At 42.0% G+C, this 17,638-nt stretch overlaps 1 protein-coding gene across 2 annotated transcripts in view; it reads right to left on the minus strand.

The window, feature by feature from the left end:
- TRAPPC9 (trafficking protein particle complex 9) overlaps positions 1 to 17,638 on the minus strand; it is a 742,651-nt gene that overhangs the window by 642,145 nt on the left and 82,868 nt on the right. For both annotated transcript variants that reach the window (XM_030546427.1, XM_030546428.1), the window contains exons 11-12: positions 15,332 to 15,477; positions 2,087 to 2,172 (exon numbers count right to left, since the gene is read on the minus strand). In XM_030546427.1, coding sequence (XP_030402287.1) covers positions 2,087 to 2,172; positions 15,332 to 15,477 — 232 coding nt within the window. The remainder of the gene's footprint in view (positions 1 to 2,086; positions 2,173 to 15,331; positions 15,478 to 17,638) is intronic.

The following is a 17,638-nucleotide window of genomic DNA, read 5'->3' on the forward strand; positions in this document are numbered from 1 at the left end:
GTATCACTGCCACCACCAAGTGATTTAAACAAACATTCAGGGAGGGCCACTTGGAGCCCTGCCTTCCCCAAATATCCCCCAAACCCCTACACCCCCTTTCCTAGGGAGGCTTGAGAATAATATCCTCACCAATTGGTACAGGTGAACACATACCCGAACCCTTGGATCTTAAGAACAATGAAAAATCAATCAGGTTCTTAAAAGAAGAATTTTAATTAAAGAAAAGGTAAAAGAATCACCTCTGTAAAATCAGAATGGTAGATACCTTACAGAGTAACAAAAGACTCAAGAACACAGAGGATTTCCCCTCTAGGCAAAACCTTAACGTTATAAAAACACGGATAAACGTCTCTCTTAGCACAGGGAAAATTCACAAGCTAAAACAAAAGGGTAATCTAACGCATTTCTTTTCTGCTATTACTTACTATTTCTGCACGACTAGATGCTTAGTTCAGCTATACTTAAGATGCAATTTCCTTGCCTGGTTTCTTGGCTGGCTCCGAGAGACACAGACCAAAGCCTTCCCCCACAGATTTGAAAGTATCTTCTCCCCTTATTGGTCTTTTTGGTCAGGTGTCACCCAGGTTATCTGAGCTTCTTAATCCTTTACAGGGTAAAGAGGGATTTTATGCTACACTTAGCTATATGTTTATGACACGTGTGTTAGCTGCTTTAACAGGATTCTTTCTAGCATGGCAAGCTATTAGTATGAGTTTTATTATATTAAAAAAATGTGACCTCTAGTGGCTGGAAAGACATTTTAATAATTATGCTATGCAATGTCACATGGTTGTGTAAATCATCTTACTAGCCACTTCAGTGGACATAGTGAAATACTAGATGACTGTAATGATCAGGAAAAAAAAAAAGTTAAGAAATACAGCATTACAATGATACAACTAGTAATACAAGTACTGTGGGACACTGGAACCAGCAGTTCACGTTTATATTAAAAATCACAGCTCCTCCTCATTTAATAACTTGATGTTTCTCAGGTTACAAAGTTTGGTGGCGGTGAATATGTAACAAAATAAATCAGAACACCACTGATAAATCTGCCTTTTGGTATTATGTGGGCGAAAACTATACAGGTAGAGTACACAGTAGCATAGCAAGCTGAAGATGTGTCCTGATAATACTGACACAATCATTCCCTGGGCTAAAATGATGCTTAAGTATGAGTTCAGGGTTTGGTTTATTCAGTCCAGGTTATTGCCCAGCAAACAAGAATAACCATAAGGTATTTAAACAATCCTGCAGCCATTATACACCAGGCCTCAGTGTTCCGGCATTTGTACATCAGTAATTGTAAAGCATCCATGCACTCTGAATGGCAAAGAATCTTATTTCACTGTCATTATAATTCATAGATTCTAAGGCCATTGTGATCATCTAGTCCAGGGGTCAGCAACCTTTCACAAGTGGTGTGCCAAGTCTTCATTTTTTCACTCTAATTTAAGGTTTCATGTGTCAGTAATAAATGTTAAAAGTTTTAGAAGGTCTCTTTCTATAAGTCTATAATATATAACTAAACTATTGTTGTATGTAAAGTAAATAGGTTTTTTAAAATGTTTAAGAAGCTTCATTTAAAATTAAATTAAAATGCAGAGCCCACCGGACCAGTGGCCAGGACCCGGGCAGTGAGAGTGCCACTGAAAATCAGCTTGCAAGCCGCCTTTGGCACCCGTGTCATAGGTTGCCTACCCCTGATCTAGTCCAACCTCCTGTAAAGCACAAGCCAAAGAACTTCCCCAAAATAATTCCCAGAGTATCTTTTAAAAGAAATCCAATCTTGATTTAAAAATTGTCAGTGAAGAAGAATCCACCATGACTTAGTAAATTGTTCCAATGGTTATTTGCTCACTGTTAAAAATGTGTGCCTTATTTCTAGTATCAGTTGTCTAGTTCAGAAGGTGAGAAGGGCTAAATGAGGCAATTATGTTATATGACTGAGAATTTCTCTATCGGTTTAATACAGTTTTAACTGTTCGCTTTACATAAACAATGCTGGAAAATTAAATGGTGCAGAATTGAAAAAATATTGTCACAAAATAATGATAAAAGAACAATTTGGAAAGATGCATACCATGTTTTCTACTCTGAGTTCAAAAGGCATAGGATTGTACACCATCAGCTGAACTTCACATACATCTCCTTGGACCCACTGGAAGTCTGTAAAAAATAATTACACATTTAAAACTGGAAGTGACCACCACTGTTGTACCATAACAGTAGTGCTAACTGCTGCTGATATATTACTCACAGATGCTTGTACTCAGGAGCTATCCCTACAGTCAAATGCAAATTCCCAAACAACCTCCACAACTCAATTTCCTGCTGGAGTATGCACTTTTCCAGACTATTGCAACCCTCTCAGGAGTCTGATTTGTCTTACGTACCCCCACATTTCACCTCACTTAAAAACTATTTGCTTCCAAAATTAGACAAAAACACAGAAGTGTCACAGCACACTATTACTGAAAAATTGAGTATTTTTATAATATAATTCTAAAATAAATCAATTGGAATATAAATATTGTACTTACATTTCAGTGTATAGCATACAGAGCAGCATAAACATGTCACTGTCCATATGAAATTTTAGTTTGTATTGACTTTGCTAGTGCTTTTATGTAGCTTGTTGTAAAACTAGGCAAATATCTAGATGAGTTGACGTACCCCCATGGGTACATATACCCCTGGTAGAGACTGGAAGTGCAAAGGCTAGAGGTGGATTGGTTACTTTAATGACCTGGGGAATGTACAAACATAAAATAAATAGCAGCTCTTGCCCCAAAGAGCTTAATCCTATGAGGTACTAAGTATTCTGGCAACAATCCAGAAAAGCACTTAAGCACATGCTTAACTTAAACACTTGAGAAGTCTCATTGACTTCTGTGGTGACTTCTTACATGGGTAAGTGCCTTTCTGGATCTGGGTCAGAGTGCTCAGCACCTCATGGAATCAGGTACCAGAATGCAACAGGATGGTAAGGAGTGAACACAACACAGGGACATGAGGGCAGGGGACTGGACTTGATGACCTCTCAAGGTCCTTTCCAGTCCTAGAATCTATGAAAGAATGAGGAAAGAGTGGCAGTTATAGGAACACAAGTTTTCATGTACATGAGCTGAATAGGATTTGGCAACTTCATTTATTTAAAAAAGTAAGAGAACCAGTGACACTGATAAATCAGTCACTAACAGGAGACCAAATTAACCATTAGTTGAGGACCTCATGCACTCCCTTTTAATTCTCTTCAGGAAAGACCAGGTAACTTGGGAGCTCTTTGAGAGTGGCAAGGAAGACTCAGAGCTCAGTATACCATATCAAGTACAGAGACATACCAACATTACAAACTAAATTCATTCAATTTTAGAAGTATAAACAAGCATAGGGATTAAGGGAAAAGGTCGAGGAATAACACTACTACTAATTGGTAGATGCTTATCACAAAGATTTCACTATAATAGTAGTTAGAATACAGTGATTCTGGTTGCAACTTGTAAAATATTTCAGTGCTCTGGCTTTCTCCATATTTTAACATACTAATATTGTCCTGGCAAGGGGGTGCTAAAAAGTAAGTTGACTGCATAAATCAAGACTTGTTGTTTAATATGAAACTAATTCACATGCTGAAATTGGCAGCATTTAATTATACATTCACAACCATTTACTGTCTGATTACATTTTCTTAGCAGTATTACAGAAGGCTTAAGGGGAAAGTTTTCAATGCAAATGTTTAACCCCAATTAATGCTAGTAGAAATTAAGGACATGCACTGTGAGAAGAATATAACCTCTTAAAAAGCATGAAACCTGCAAGTGAAAACTATCAGACAAATTGCTGATTGAATGAAGAATATTTATATACCATCATCTGTGATTTTTTGTTAGTACCCAAAATGAAGTAGACACTTTCCAATTACATCAAGAGGTTGTTACTCACACACAGAGCATAGAGTAAAACTGAATTCCTTGCAGCCAAACAGTAATTTTTACACTATTTATAAATCAAAACACACGAATACACTACAACCCTCACAAAATCTGGAAGGGTGAGTTACCAGCACAACAATATGCTGAGATGTCAATATTTGTTCATTCCAAGTCTCTCTCAAAGCAAAGACACTCAAATGATGGATTTCAATTCTGTAAGTAACTACTGAAAACAAGAAACCTATTGTAAGCTATCCTATGCAGATCAGTCATCTGTTTGGCCTTATTATTGGCAAAGTATATTGGAAACAGCTGTGGACTTGAGATCCAGAAGGAAAACGCAACAACAATTGTACAAATCTATTATTAACTCAAAGAAATTTCAATTTTTCTGTTTAGTACCACTATTTATTATTTGTACTATGACAGGACCCAGAGATCCCAACTAGAGCATAGCTTCACTGGGCTTGATGCTGTACAAACATCAGTAGAGATAGTCCATGCCAAAAATTGCTTACAATCTAATTTAAGACAAGGCTAAACAAGTAACAAAATAGAAGAGCGGGGGGTGGGAAGAGATAACTGGAACATTAACAAAGAAGTGAGGCGACAGAAGATAGCATTTTCAAATTTTTTCCTAGTGTAGACATTACAATTCTTTCATAGACCATATCTTCATTCATTCACTATTGCAAAGACCATTTGTACTCAACATTGCAACTACATAAATTATCTACATAGATATTAGAAAAAGGATTTCATATATTTTAATTGTACAAATGGAAATTTTGCAACTAGAAAGGAGGAAAGTCAACATGGTATGACTAGTCAACTTGCCATAAAGTACTTGTGAAGTGCTCCACATTCCTTAATTTGAAAACATTAGGTCAAACGTGTATAGTTCAATGGTTCTGAATCAACTTTGAAAGTTTTTTAAATACCTTAAACAAACTCCTGTGCTGCCTCAACATTCACCTCCTTTCCAACCTTCATCCTTCCCTGAACAAATCAAATCCGTGGCTCACTTCCAATTATTTTTATTATTTCTCCTTTCTATGGAGAACATATACGCAAACACTTCCCTATGCAGCGTTATCAGTTTGGCTTTTTTTACATAGAAAAATATAAACTGTCCTCATTGCTCTTTCAAACAATAGACTCCTTCCCTGAAAAAAGAAAAAGACCATTCCTGCTGGATGCCTAGCCAATACAAGGGTTTCTATCACTCTCTTTGTTGCTGCCCAGTGCAGGGGTGGATCCTTGCCAGTGTGAGCTTCAACAGGACAGAGACATCAATGAACAATTGTGTATTTGCTCTAAGGTCATTGTAGTCCAGGACTATAATGGTACTGCCAGAGCCTGCCACATCTAACCCTCTATTAATTTTCCCACCTCATCCCCCATGAAAGAGTCAATTGTCCAGCTCCACAAACAGTGTTCTGAGGTCAAAATTGCAGACATCTTTAGGATTCCTGAGACAGTAAAGGGAAACCTGCTGGTGCTGCTGGAAGCAGATGGGATGGTGAAGCCACGTGACACCAAATTCTTGGCTCCATGGAAGGTTAGGAGCAGAGGGGTCGTGGCTACCTCCATCTCCTACCTCTTAGTGATCCTGGCAGGCCCAGCTGACAAAATCATCCTTCCTGAAGCCTTTTTAAAGGGCCACTCCACATGACAAAAAGTTTTGGGGAGGGATTTAGCCCATATTGCACTGTTGGAAGGAGAAAGGGTAGCTGGAGCTACATATTCTCAAAAATACTAGCTTTGCAGGGAGAAGTCTGGAGATTCATCTAGCCCCTGCCACTTACTAACAGCCACTACTAATAGTATACTAGTTTCATAATTTTATTTTACATTATTAGGTGGTTCCTACTGGGGATATATTGTACATTCTTACTTCTGTAGATGCTAAGTCAGTATTTTATAACACTAATCACTTTAACTGGATCACAAAAATCTCTGGTTTTATTTCTCATAACAACCATGATACTAAAGCTATTTAATAGGACTATAATAATCCAATGTAATATTTAAAATATAATCAATTTTAAAAAAGCTTATCAGCTTATGAGAGCTAAAGAGCTGTAAGCAGTTTCTTAATACTCTTCTCAAGGGCTCCATTTCCCTTCGGGTTTTCACTAATACTTGACTTCCTTCGCTGTAATGATAATTTATTCAATTATACACTAGGACTCATCTGCAAAGTAATACAAGGTAATGAACCAGGATTATTTGTAACAACTTCAAGAAGCTACCAGTTGCTTAGAATATCACAAGAACTATCCAGTAAGAATAAATTGTTGATTATTTTTTCTACCTATAGTTAGGTAAATTAAATATATTTCTTCAAAGTACTGGCTTTTGTCATTGCGTGAAAGAAGTACCTTGAATATCTTGAATTTCTTGCTGGATATTTAAGACATGATCAAGAAGCAGTGGCGGAACCCACAAGGCAGCACAGGTGGTGGTCATCCTCCAAACACTCTTTAAATGTATGTATGGTGCCTTTTCAAGCATATTTCTCAATTGAAAATTACCACCAATGACCCATCCCCTCCCCAACTTAGTTAGAAAACCTGGCTTCACTAATGGCTTTGTTCCTCATATGTAGGGTGACCAGATGTCCCAATTTTATTGGAAGAGTCCCAATTATTGGGCCTCTCTTATTTTGGCTGCTATTACCCCCCACCCCGTCCCGATTTTTCACATTTGCTGTCTGGTCACCCTACTCGTATGTGTTGAATTAAAAAGAATTAAGACCAATAATGCAGAAATAGCTTGAAAAATGGGCATACTTTACAATGTGTATACTGAAGGTTTGAGCTTTCAAAGGTCACAACCAGCCTGAATTTCCCCTTAGACTGGATCACACAGAATGACTAGAGAAACCAATGTGTGCCGTCTTAAATGTCTCGAGTACACTGGATCCTTAAAAACAACAAAAAAACAATTTTACTACTGACTCCAAGAATACTCTCCATTATACTCAGAGAATAATGTTGAGCTCACACATGTTCTCTGATGGATTTGTTAAGGAATGAGAATAGCAGTTATATTAAACAAGTTTGGCAAAACTACTCAAAAAGTGAAGATTTTTATCAATGAAAATCTAACTGAAAAATGCACATTGTCTAGAAGGAGGTGAGAGGCAGACCAGTTGAGTCTCTGGTAAAGATAAAAGGGGCAAAAAAGATGGGTGATGTTATGTTTATGAGTCTAATATAGACCACCAAATCAGGAAGAGGAGGAGGAGGAAGCATTTCTAGAACAACCAACAAATATCCAAAACACAAGACCAGAGCCCTCCTTTGGGTATGGTGAATCAGGGCGACCGCCCCAGCCTCATGCTTTCGGAGGCCCCACAGGCGGGAAGGTGAGGTGGGAGGCGAACACGATGAGGAGGCAAATGGGAGGCAAGCGGCAGGTGGGGTGAAGAGGCAAATGGGGAGGCAAGCGGCAGGAAGGCGGGGGGCAGGGAGGAGCCCCCTGTGACACGCTGTACCTCAGGGGGAACACCCTACACCCCCATGTTCGTCTTTATAAAATGATTGTGTGGTATCCAATGTACAATTTGTGATGTTGAGCATCTTCGGAAGGCTCATAACACAGAGCATGCTTTTTATAGTGATGTTATAGTAATTGTCACAGTCATGTTAAGGTTATAATTTCATGTATACAGTTACGATGCTGAAAATGTATCCTCATGGTTTAAAGCAAGCCCATGCAAAAACCCTCCAAGAACAGAGGCAGTTCACACCTCGTCAGGGCATGGATGAGACAAATCCAGTCCAGCCTCACAGGAACAATGGACACTGGCTTAGGCAGCAACAAAAGAATCTGTTAGACCCTGGAGGGATTCATCTCCTCCTTCCTTTGGGCAGTCTGGGACTGTGATGAGGTAATCCTCACCTGACTCTGAGGAGCAGGGTTAGGGAGGGCAAAGCCAAAAGGAAAGAAAGGACATGATAAAAGGGAAACATTTTGCCATGCTCTCTCTTCCACTTACATCTAAGACGCCACTACCACCAAGCAACTGAACAGCTGATCAAAGGGGAGAGGCTGGCTGAAGAGCAAGCCTGTGGTGAGAAGCATCTAAGTTTGTAAGGACACTGAAAGTGTTAAGATCAGCTTAGAATGTGCTTTGCTTTTATTTCATTTAACCAAATCTGATTTGTTATGCTTTGACTTATCATTTAACATCTATCTTTACAGTTAATAAATCTGTTTATTTGTGCATTTGGTTTGCAGTGTGTCAGAAACTCCCCTTGGGAGAACAAGCCTGGTACACATCAATTTCTTTGTAAAAACTGACAAACTCATAAGCTTGCAGCATCCAGTGGGAATAACTGGACAGTGCAAGACGGAGGTTCCTATCGTATCTGAGACCGGAGATACTGGCTAGTGTCATTCACTTGCAAGCAGCTGGGAGCAGCTTACATGCCAGAGGCTGTGCATGAGAGCTTACAGCGATGCAGCTGCACCATTGTAAGCTCTAGTGTAGCCGCTCTAAACCAACCTGAGAGCACTCTCCCGTCGACTGACTTAATAATCCCCCCATGAGCGGCGGTAGCTATGTCAGCAAGAGAAGCTCTCCTGCCAACATAGCATTATCCAAACCAGTGCTTAGGTCGGTGTAAATTATGTTCCTGAAGAGGGTGGTTTATTCACACTGCTGAATGACATAAGTTATACCGACATAAGTGGTAGTGTAGACATTGCCTTTGTTTCAGAAAGTTGAGGAAGTAACCAGGTGGACAGCCCTATTAAAACTTGATTCTAACCAATGGGGAGGAATTGGTAGCCAATATGAAGATGTACGGCAATTTGACTGAAAGTGATCATCATATGATAGACTTCATGATTCCAAGGAATGGAAGGAGTGAATGGAAGGAGTGAATACGGTCAACAGACTGAGAAAAAAAAAAAACTGTTACTAATCTTTCCATAACTACTTGTTCTCTCAGATGTGTTGCTCATGTCCATTCCCACGTAGGTGAGTGTGTACTATGTGCATAATCACTGGAATGTTTTTCCCTAAGTGGTATCCATTGGGTCAGCTCTGGCGGCCCCTGGATTCACATCCTCATGGCACTGTACATAGGAACCTGCCGACCTGCCGCCTCCTCAGTTCCTTCTTGCCAGCAACTCCAACAGAGGAGTAGGAGAGTGGGTTTGGGAATGGACATGCACATCTGGAAGAAGAGTTACAGAAAGTTTAGTAACAGTTTCTTTGTCTTCAAGTGCTTACTCATGTCCTTTCCCAAGTAGGAAACTCCCAAGCAGATGCAGAAGGCAGATTTAGAGTTCAGCAACAGGCAGACTGCAGTACTGCCCTGCCAAGTCTATCGTCGTCTCTGGCCTGCTGCATGATGGCTTAGTGGGTAGTGAAGGCGTGAACTGAATACAACGTAGCCACTCTATAGATATCCTGGATGGGAAACTGCCCAACGCCAGTGAACATGCTTGCACCATTGTGAAGTGTGCTGCCAGAGTGGGGCTTTTTGCCAGATCGTAGCACATGTGGATGTAAGTGGTAATCCTTGAAGAAGCTCTTTGTGCAGACACCAGGAAGCCCTTCATTCTATCGGCCACTGCCACGAACAGCTGAGTAGTCTTTCTGAATGATTTAGTCCTCTCTATGTAGCAGGCCAGCACTCGCCTGACATCTAGCAAGTGAAGTCTCTGCTCCTAGATTCATAGATTCTAGGGTCAGAAGGGACCAATGTGATCATCTAGTCCGACCCCCTGCACAAAGCAGGCCACAGAACCCTACCCATCCACTTCTATAACAAACCCCTAACCTATGCCTGAGTTATTGAAGTCTTCAAATTGTGGTTTGAAGACCTCAAGCTGCAGAGAATCCACCAGCAAGTGACCCATGTCCCACGCTGCAGGGGAAGGTGAAAAAACTCTAGGGCCTCTGCCAATCTGTCCTGGAGGAAAATTCCCTCCCGACCCCAAATATGGCAATCAGCTAAAACCTGAACATGTGGGCAAGACTCACCAGCCACCACTCAGAAAAGAACTCTCTGCAGTAACTCAGATCCCATCCCATCACCAACCACTGGGCATACTTATCCAGCGATAATCAAAGATCAGTTGCCAAAATTAGGCTCTCCCATCATACCATCCCTTCCATAAACTTATCAAGCTTAATCTTAAAGCCAGATATGTCTTTTGCCCCCACTACTCCCCTTGGAAGGCTGTTCCAGAACTTCACTCCTCTAATGGTTAGAAACCTTCGTCTAATTTCAAGTCTAAACTTCCTAGTGTCCAGTTTATACCCATTCGTTCTTGTATCTACATTGGTACTAAGCTTAAATAATTCCTCTCCCTCCCTAATATTAATCCCTCTGATATATTTATAAAGAGCAAGCATATCCCCCCTTTAGCCTTCTTTTGGCTAGACTAAACAAGCCAAGCTCCTAACTATTAGCATGTGGCTTTGGGGGGGAAAAAACAGGAGGAAAATGTCCTGCTTATTGTGAAACAGACACCACCTTAGGAAGGAAAGCCGGGTGAGGACATAGCTGGACTCTGTCCTTGAAGAAAACCATGTATGATGGTTCCAAAGTAAGGGCTCTGATTTCCAAGACTTTCCTGGCTGAGATGATGGCCAGGACAAGTAGCATGTCACCAAAAGCTCAAAAAGTGCAGGACCGGCGCTAGGGGTTTGAGCGCCCTAGGCAAACGGCAATTTCGCCGCCCCGCGCGCTGGTCCCGCGGCTCTGGTAGAGCTGCCGCAGTCGTGCCTGCTGGAGGTCCACCGGAGCCGCGCAAGCAGCCGACGTCCGCAGGCACGACTGCGGCAGCTCCACCGGAGCCGCGGACCAGCGGACCCTCCGCAGACACCACTGCGGCATCTCCACCGGAGCCACCTGCCGCCCCCTCCGGCAAAACGGCGCCCACCAATTATTCTGGCGCCCTAGGCGATTGCCTAGGCTGCCTAAATGGTACCGCCGGCCCTGCCCATGTGTCTGGATAGTGCCAAGTTAAGGCCCCAAGGTGGGATAGGCTGCTTTACCTGTGCGTATAGCCTACCCAATTTCTTAAGAAAACAGCTACAGAGTGCATTAGTGAAAATGGACCTGCCATTCACTCTCAGGTGAAAGGCTGAGATAGCCACCAGGTGCACTCTAATTGAAGATACTGGCAACCCTTGCTGTCTTAGGTGTGTAGCAAATAGTCAAGAATACATGGAACTGTCACCTGAGAGGGCAAGATCCCTTTCTGGCCTCACCAGATTGAGAATCTCTTCCATTTTGCCAAACATATAGCCCTGGAGGACAGCTTTCTGCTCCATAACAGAACCTGCTGAACTGAGCCCAAGCATGCCAGCTCCAAGGAGTTCAGCCATGGAGCTTCTAGGCTGTGATATGAAGGGACTCCATGTTCGGATGCTGCAGATGCCTGTGATCCTGAGAGATTATACCCGGAAACAGAGACAGGGTGATTGGTGTTTCAAAGGACATATTCAGGAGCATGATGAAACAATGCTCATGAGGCCAGGCCAACGCTATCATGATCAAGTGCGCCTCATCTTTTTTGACCTTCAGAAGGATCCTATGTATGAGTCGAATGAGTGGAAATGTGTAGAAAAGATGGCCCTTCCGGGTGGATAAGGAATACATTCGAGATCAAGCCCAGACTGAGATTCTGAAAGAAGCAGAACTGTGGGCACTACCTCTTGTATTTTGTTGCAAACGGGGATACCTGGGGACTCCAGCACCTCTGGAAAATATCCATCACAATGTCCAGGCGAATGGACTATTATTTGTGGTTGATGAAGGATCTGCTGAGATGATCCAGTAGCACATCCTGAGCCCCTGGAAAAAAGGGCTCCTTGAGATGAATTGAGGTTATGCAGAATTCCCAGAGGTAGACAGCTTCCTGGTATAGGTGAGAGGAGCACCCTGTCTGTTTATATAGATCATCACTGTCATGTTGTCTGTAAGCACCGACACACACTTGCCTTCCAGGTCAGGCTGCAATGCCTGACAAGTGAGATATACTGCTCTGAGTTCTCTCACATTGATGTGAAGTAAGAGCTCCTCCTGAGACCAGAGGACCCCTGAGAACCACTAGATGAGCTCCTCAGCCTAGGTTGGAGGCGTCAGTGACCAAAGACATCCACAGTTGAGGTTTGGCGAATCGAACACCTGCACAGACTGACCCCAGGTCCAACCACCACAGGAGGGAGGTGATCACATGAGGAGGAAGTGTAACCACCACAGCCAAGCCGTCTTGGCCAGGATGGGACACTGATGCTAGCCAGACTTGGAGCAGTCTTAGTCGCAACCTCAGGTACTTCACCACGTACATGCAGGAAGCCATGTGCCCCAGAAGTTTCAGGCAGATTCTTACTGTGGTGACAGGTTGCTTTCTGAGGTTCTGTATGATTGCTCCCAGAGATTGGAATCTGGCTTCCGGTAGGAAGGCTTTGGGTTGGACAGAGTCAAGGATCCGTCCTATAAATTCTATTCTTTGGGTGGGAACAAGAGTCAACTTCTGAGTGTTCAACAGACCTAGCCTCTGAAAGGTTGATAGTGTTAGTTGAATGTGTGCCTCCATCTCAGATCCGGACTGGCCTCTGACCAGCCAGTCATCGAGGTAGAGATACACCTGCACCCTTTGTTTTCTCAGGAAGGCCACGACCACTGCCATGTACTTTGTAAAGACCCGAGGGGCTGATGACAGACCAAAGGGCAGCACCGTGAACTGATAGTGTACTTGTCCCACCATGAACCGGAGGAATCTCCTGTGGTCTTGAAGAACCGAGATGTGAAAGTACTCATCATTCAAGTCAAGAGCAGCATACCAGTCTCCTAGACCCAAGGAGGGCATAATGGAGGTAAAGGAGACCCAATGGAACTTCAGCTTCCTTATGAATTTGTTGAAGTTTTGCAGGTCTAGGACAAGTCTGATACCACCCCGGCCTTGGGGTAAAGCCCCTTTCCCCTTAACTCCAGACAAATCTCTTCTACCACTCCCAGCTGCAGAAGCATTTGCACTTCTTGAATTAGAAGTTGCTTTTGGGAAGGGTCCCTGGAGAGGGATGAGGGAGGGAGGGAGTGTGGGAAGGAGACTGGGAACTGAATTCGAGTGTATCCCAGTCTTACTGTGCAAAGCACCCAGTGGTCTGAAGTAATATTGACCCATGCCTGAAAAACAGTGAGATAGTCAGTCCGCAGAGATGGGGAGGAAGGATCCCAAAAGAGCACTGGTACGCCATCCTCATGGATACCTTAAAAAAGCCTACTTGGCACCTGACCTTGGCCTAGCCAACCCTGATCTGTGGGCTAACAAGGGTTGGGGAGGGGGCCACCTCTTATAGCCCCTACCCTGCTTTCTACCATAGTCCTGCCTTGGCCGCGACTGGTAGAAGTGAGGCAATGGCTGTGGTCTGAAGTGTTTTCTAAATGGGGTGGGGATATGTAGACCCAGAGACTTGAGCATGGCCCTGGAGTCCTTCGAACTGTGCAGCTTGGCATCCAACCCTTGGAAAACAAGGATGTGCCCTCAAATGGTAGGTCCTGGATCATTTGTTGCATTCACAAGGGAGGCTCAAACCCTGTAGCCAAGAGGACCTTACCATCACGGCCAAAACTATGGTCCATGCGGCTGACCATGAGCCACATCCAGAGCTGCTTGCAGGGGACACATTTGCTACCGCCCTGCCTTCCTCAACCAAAACTGAGAACTCTGCCTTGGAGTCCTAGGGCAGTAACTCCTTAAACTTCATCAATGTGCCCCAGGAATTAAAAGTTGTATCTTCTAAAGAGCACCAGCTGGTTAGCAATATGAAGCTGGAGCTCCCCTGTGGCACAGAACGTCCTGCCCAAGAGATCCAGCTTTCCAGGATCCTTAGCTTTAGGGGTAGGTCGCTGTTGCCCCTGCCTCTCACGCTCATTCTCTGCCAAAAAAGGCCAAACATATTTTGACAAACAAGCAGTTTAAGGTTCTTGTCCACACAGACTGAATGTCTCCCGAACATCAGCTGGAGATGATTCCTGTGCAAGAGAAATGGCTGTAAAAGCAAAGAGTAAACGACTCAAATCATCTCTCCTTTTCTCTCTACCAATATCATCAACGCTTGAACAAGAAAGGAAAGAGCATTGGGGGGAGGAGGGGGAGATCCTGACTGAAGGACTCAGCCAGTAAGACTGTTTGAACTTGTGGTGAGAGAGACCTTTACATTGAATTCACTTAGCTTGTTAAGTTAGGTATTTGCTGTGTTTTACCTTTTATTTCTTTGTAACCAATTCTGACTTTTATGCCTCGTTACTTGTAATCATTCAAAATCTATCTTTTTGTAGTTAGTAAATCTGTTTTATTATTTAGCAAAACCAATGTATTTGGACTGAAGCATTTGGGAAACAGGATTTGTGCATATCATTTTCTATTAATGAGATGACAGACTTTATATGAGTTTGCATTGTTCAGAAGGGTGCTGGGCAGTACAAGTTGCACACATTTTGGGAGAAAATCTGGGATTGGGAGTTTGCTGATGTTGCCCTGCAGTGTAATTCAAGAATGGCTGGCTATAGCACTCATACTATATAGCTGGGAGTGATTTACTTGCTGGAGGCTGTGTGTGAGCAGACAATGGGTGGTTGTTCTCACAGCAAAGCACTGTAAAAGGCACCCCAGGTTGGAGAACTGAGGGAACACAGATGTCCATAAATCCAGATTGTATCCTGGGTAATGTCATACATCCGCAGAGGTCTCACCACCTATAAGGCCTCTAACCACTATGTACAACTCCAAATATGTAGAAGAGAAACCTGAAGCTCAAAAGTTTGTCTCTCTCACCAACAGAAGTTGGTCCAATAAAATACATTACCTCACCCACTTATCTTTCTACTATCCTGGGACTGACATGGCTACGGCTACAACTATACTACATAAGAGTATGTGTGACATAATTCAAGATCTAAAACAGCTTTCTTATTTAATTCATTTCCCCAACAAGATTATTGGGTTGAGTGCAGGGCTGGCTCCAGGCACGAGCTTATCAAGCAGGTGCTTGGGGCGGCCACTCCAGAGCGGGGCGGCACTTTCAGGTATTCAGCAAACAGTCTCTCATTCCCGCTGGGAGCAAAGGACCTCCCGCTAAATTGCTGCAGATCGTAATCACGGCTTTGGGGGGGGGGCTGCTTGGGGCGACAAAACCCCTGAAGTCAGCCCTGGTTGAGTGCTTATTGATTTGCTTGAAAAAAATCACCTAAGAATAAGAAAATAAGTTGAAATCAGTTAACATTTCTTACCCACAGAAAATTTTATCCTAAAGTATTATGCTTTGAGTAATTCCTTCAATTCCTGATCTGTACATGGAGTCAAGGTATGAAGATTTCAAAGCAACAGTTACAAGGAAGCTTGAATCAAACTCTCACCTATTTTCTTACTTCGCTCTTCTCCACGATTGTGTGCAATAATTGGAGAGTATATGAAGGGACTTTTGGCTGACATATTCTGACCCAACAAACTTTTCATTTTCTGTGGCCGAAGACTGACGGGGAGATTCAAGAGTTTCACAGATCTGTTAAATAAAAATGTAAACAGCATTTTTAAAAACTGGTTATTTTTACTTTAAAAGGAAATTGTTGGCAAATACTGATTACTCCTTACATTTTTATAATGAACATGGTGTCTGCAATGAGGGAAAAACTAAATATAAAGTAAACCAAGGGTCTGAAGGAAAACCAAATATCATTTCAGAGGAAAATTGCAAACATACATAAAATCAGAAAAATATAATGAGGAAAAGGTGCCAAAGAAAAGATGTAGAGGATCATCATTTCCTTAAGAAAATGACCCGGACAAAGTAAGTCCAGTGATTTTAAATGTATGAAATTTAGGTAGCTAAACATTGATGATGGATTCTCTAAGCCCCACAAGCCAAGCCTTTGAAGGGACTCTCTAAAATTTTCAGCAATAGGCACTGGACAGCAAGTAGCTTTGCTGCAGTTAGCAAAGAGATTTTGGGCTAGAAATTGGATAGAACTGCTGCTGTGACAAACTGGGGACTACAAATTTACCTTGATTATGTGCTCAACAGTAAAAGGTGAGTGAAAGTTCAAAAGATGTCACAATAACCTATAACAACAAATGTTGATGGGAAAAGATGATCAATACCCACCACAACACACCTTTCAAGACCCATGGGTCCTACACATGCCTATTACAACATGTATACCTCATCCAGTGCACTAAATGCCCAAATAACTATGTAGGTGAAACCAGACTGCCACTAAACTCTCAGATTAAGTCTCACAGGAAAAAAAAATAAAAAGACAAAAACGCTATCACTAATCGACAGACAGTTATCACTATCTGACTTCTCAGTCCTCATCCTCAAAGGAAACCTGCACTACTACTCCAGAAAGACAAGCTCAGGAGCTTAAATTCATAACTTTTCTAGACACTAAAAATTATGGTATTGAAAGACACTGGATTTATGGATTTGAATGGTCTCTTAGAATATGTGTAACCACTTACACTAAATAATCTTGTATTTAGTTGTGACATTCTGGGTATGTCTACTCATGCACCAGCGTAGTGCCTCAGTGTAGACACTGAGGTTCTTCCATTGGCCTTGGTAATCCACCTCCCTGAGAAGAGGTAGCTAGGTCAACAGAAGACTCCCTCTGTAAACCTAGCATTGTCTACATCTTAGGTCAGATCAGCATAGCAACGTCTCTCATGGGGTGTGGATTTTTCTCTTCCCCAAAAACAGTTATTAGCATCTTTAGTACTATCTAAAAGATTGTCAAACAAGGGTTTTTCCTTCTACACATTCTCCAGCTAATGGAAAAGGGAACAAGGGATATAGTTAAAGTATTTGAAATGTTAAGTATTGAATAAAGTTTTCTTTAACTGTTTTTCTCTCTTTTTTTGTATCTTTAATAAAACACTTAGGATTTGCATTGGTGTGGTTGCCATGGTGCTAAGCAGGCTGAGGTTTCTGTATACCAAATCCTGAATCTTGTTTAATGTTGGACAGTTTCAGAGTCATGACTCTTTGGGCCCCTTTATTCCTTCTAAATTAACACAACACTGCTTTATACAAAATGTAATAAAAATAAGTTTCCAAGGAAGGAGACTAAAGCAGAATCTACATTAGTTTAAGAGACAGATTTGCTTCTGGAGGTGGAGAAAGTGGACTGGGAATTGTCAGAATATGGTGGTAAAGCATAACAATAAATAAGGTAACAAATGGCCACCATATTAGACTAGTTAAACCTTGAGGGGGGGGGGGAAATGTTCTTACAGCAGGAAAAACACCAGACTCTAATGATGATAGAAAAGAGATTGAATAATTTAAAAATGTCAGAATACAGTTGGTGAATATTTACTCAAATCAGATTTACTTGGAGGGATGATAATTAATAACATGTGAAGGCACCACATATAGATTTTGTTGTAGCTATTTAACTGCAACTTTTTAAAGTTAATCACATGTGAATTTACCTGGTGAAAATAAACCTCTTACTCAAGTTAGGAATGATGAGCCATGAAAATTACAGTCAGGACTGTGTATGTTTAAAGACACTGCACTTCAGCCCTAAACTTCAACAATACTCCAGTCTCGGGACCCTCATGTTTAAACATACAAGATTCGTGCCTCATGTAAAACAGCCACTAGAGACAATTATTCAATAAAATTCCCCGTATATCCAAAATATCTCTTCAGGAGTAAG

This window comes from Gopherus evgoodei, unplaced genomic scaffold (assembly GCF_007399415.2).
Source record: "Gopherus evgoodei ecotype Sinaloan lineage unplaced genomic scaffold, rGopEvg1_v1.p scaffold_44_arrow_ctg1, whole genome shotgun sequence".
Taxonomy (NCBI): Eukaryota; Metazoa; Chordata; order Testudines; family Testudinidae; genus Gopherus; species Gopherus evgoodei.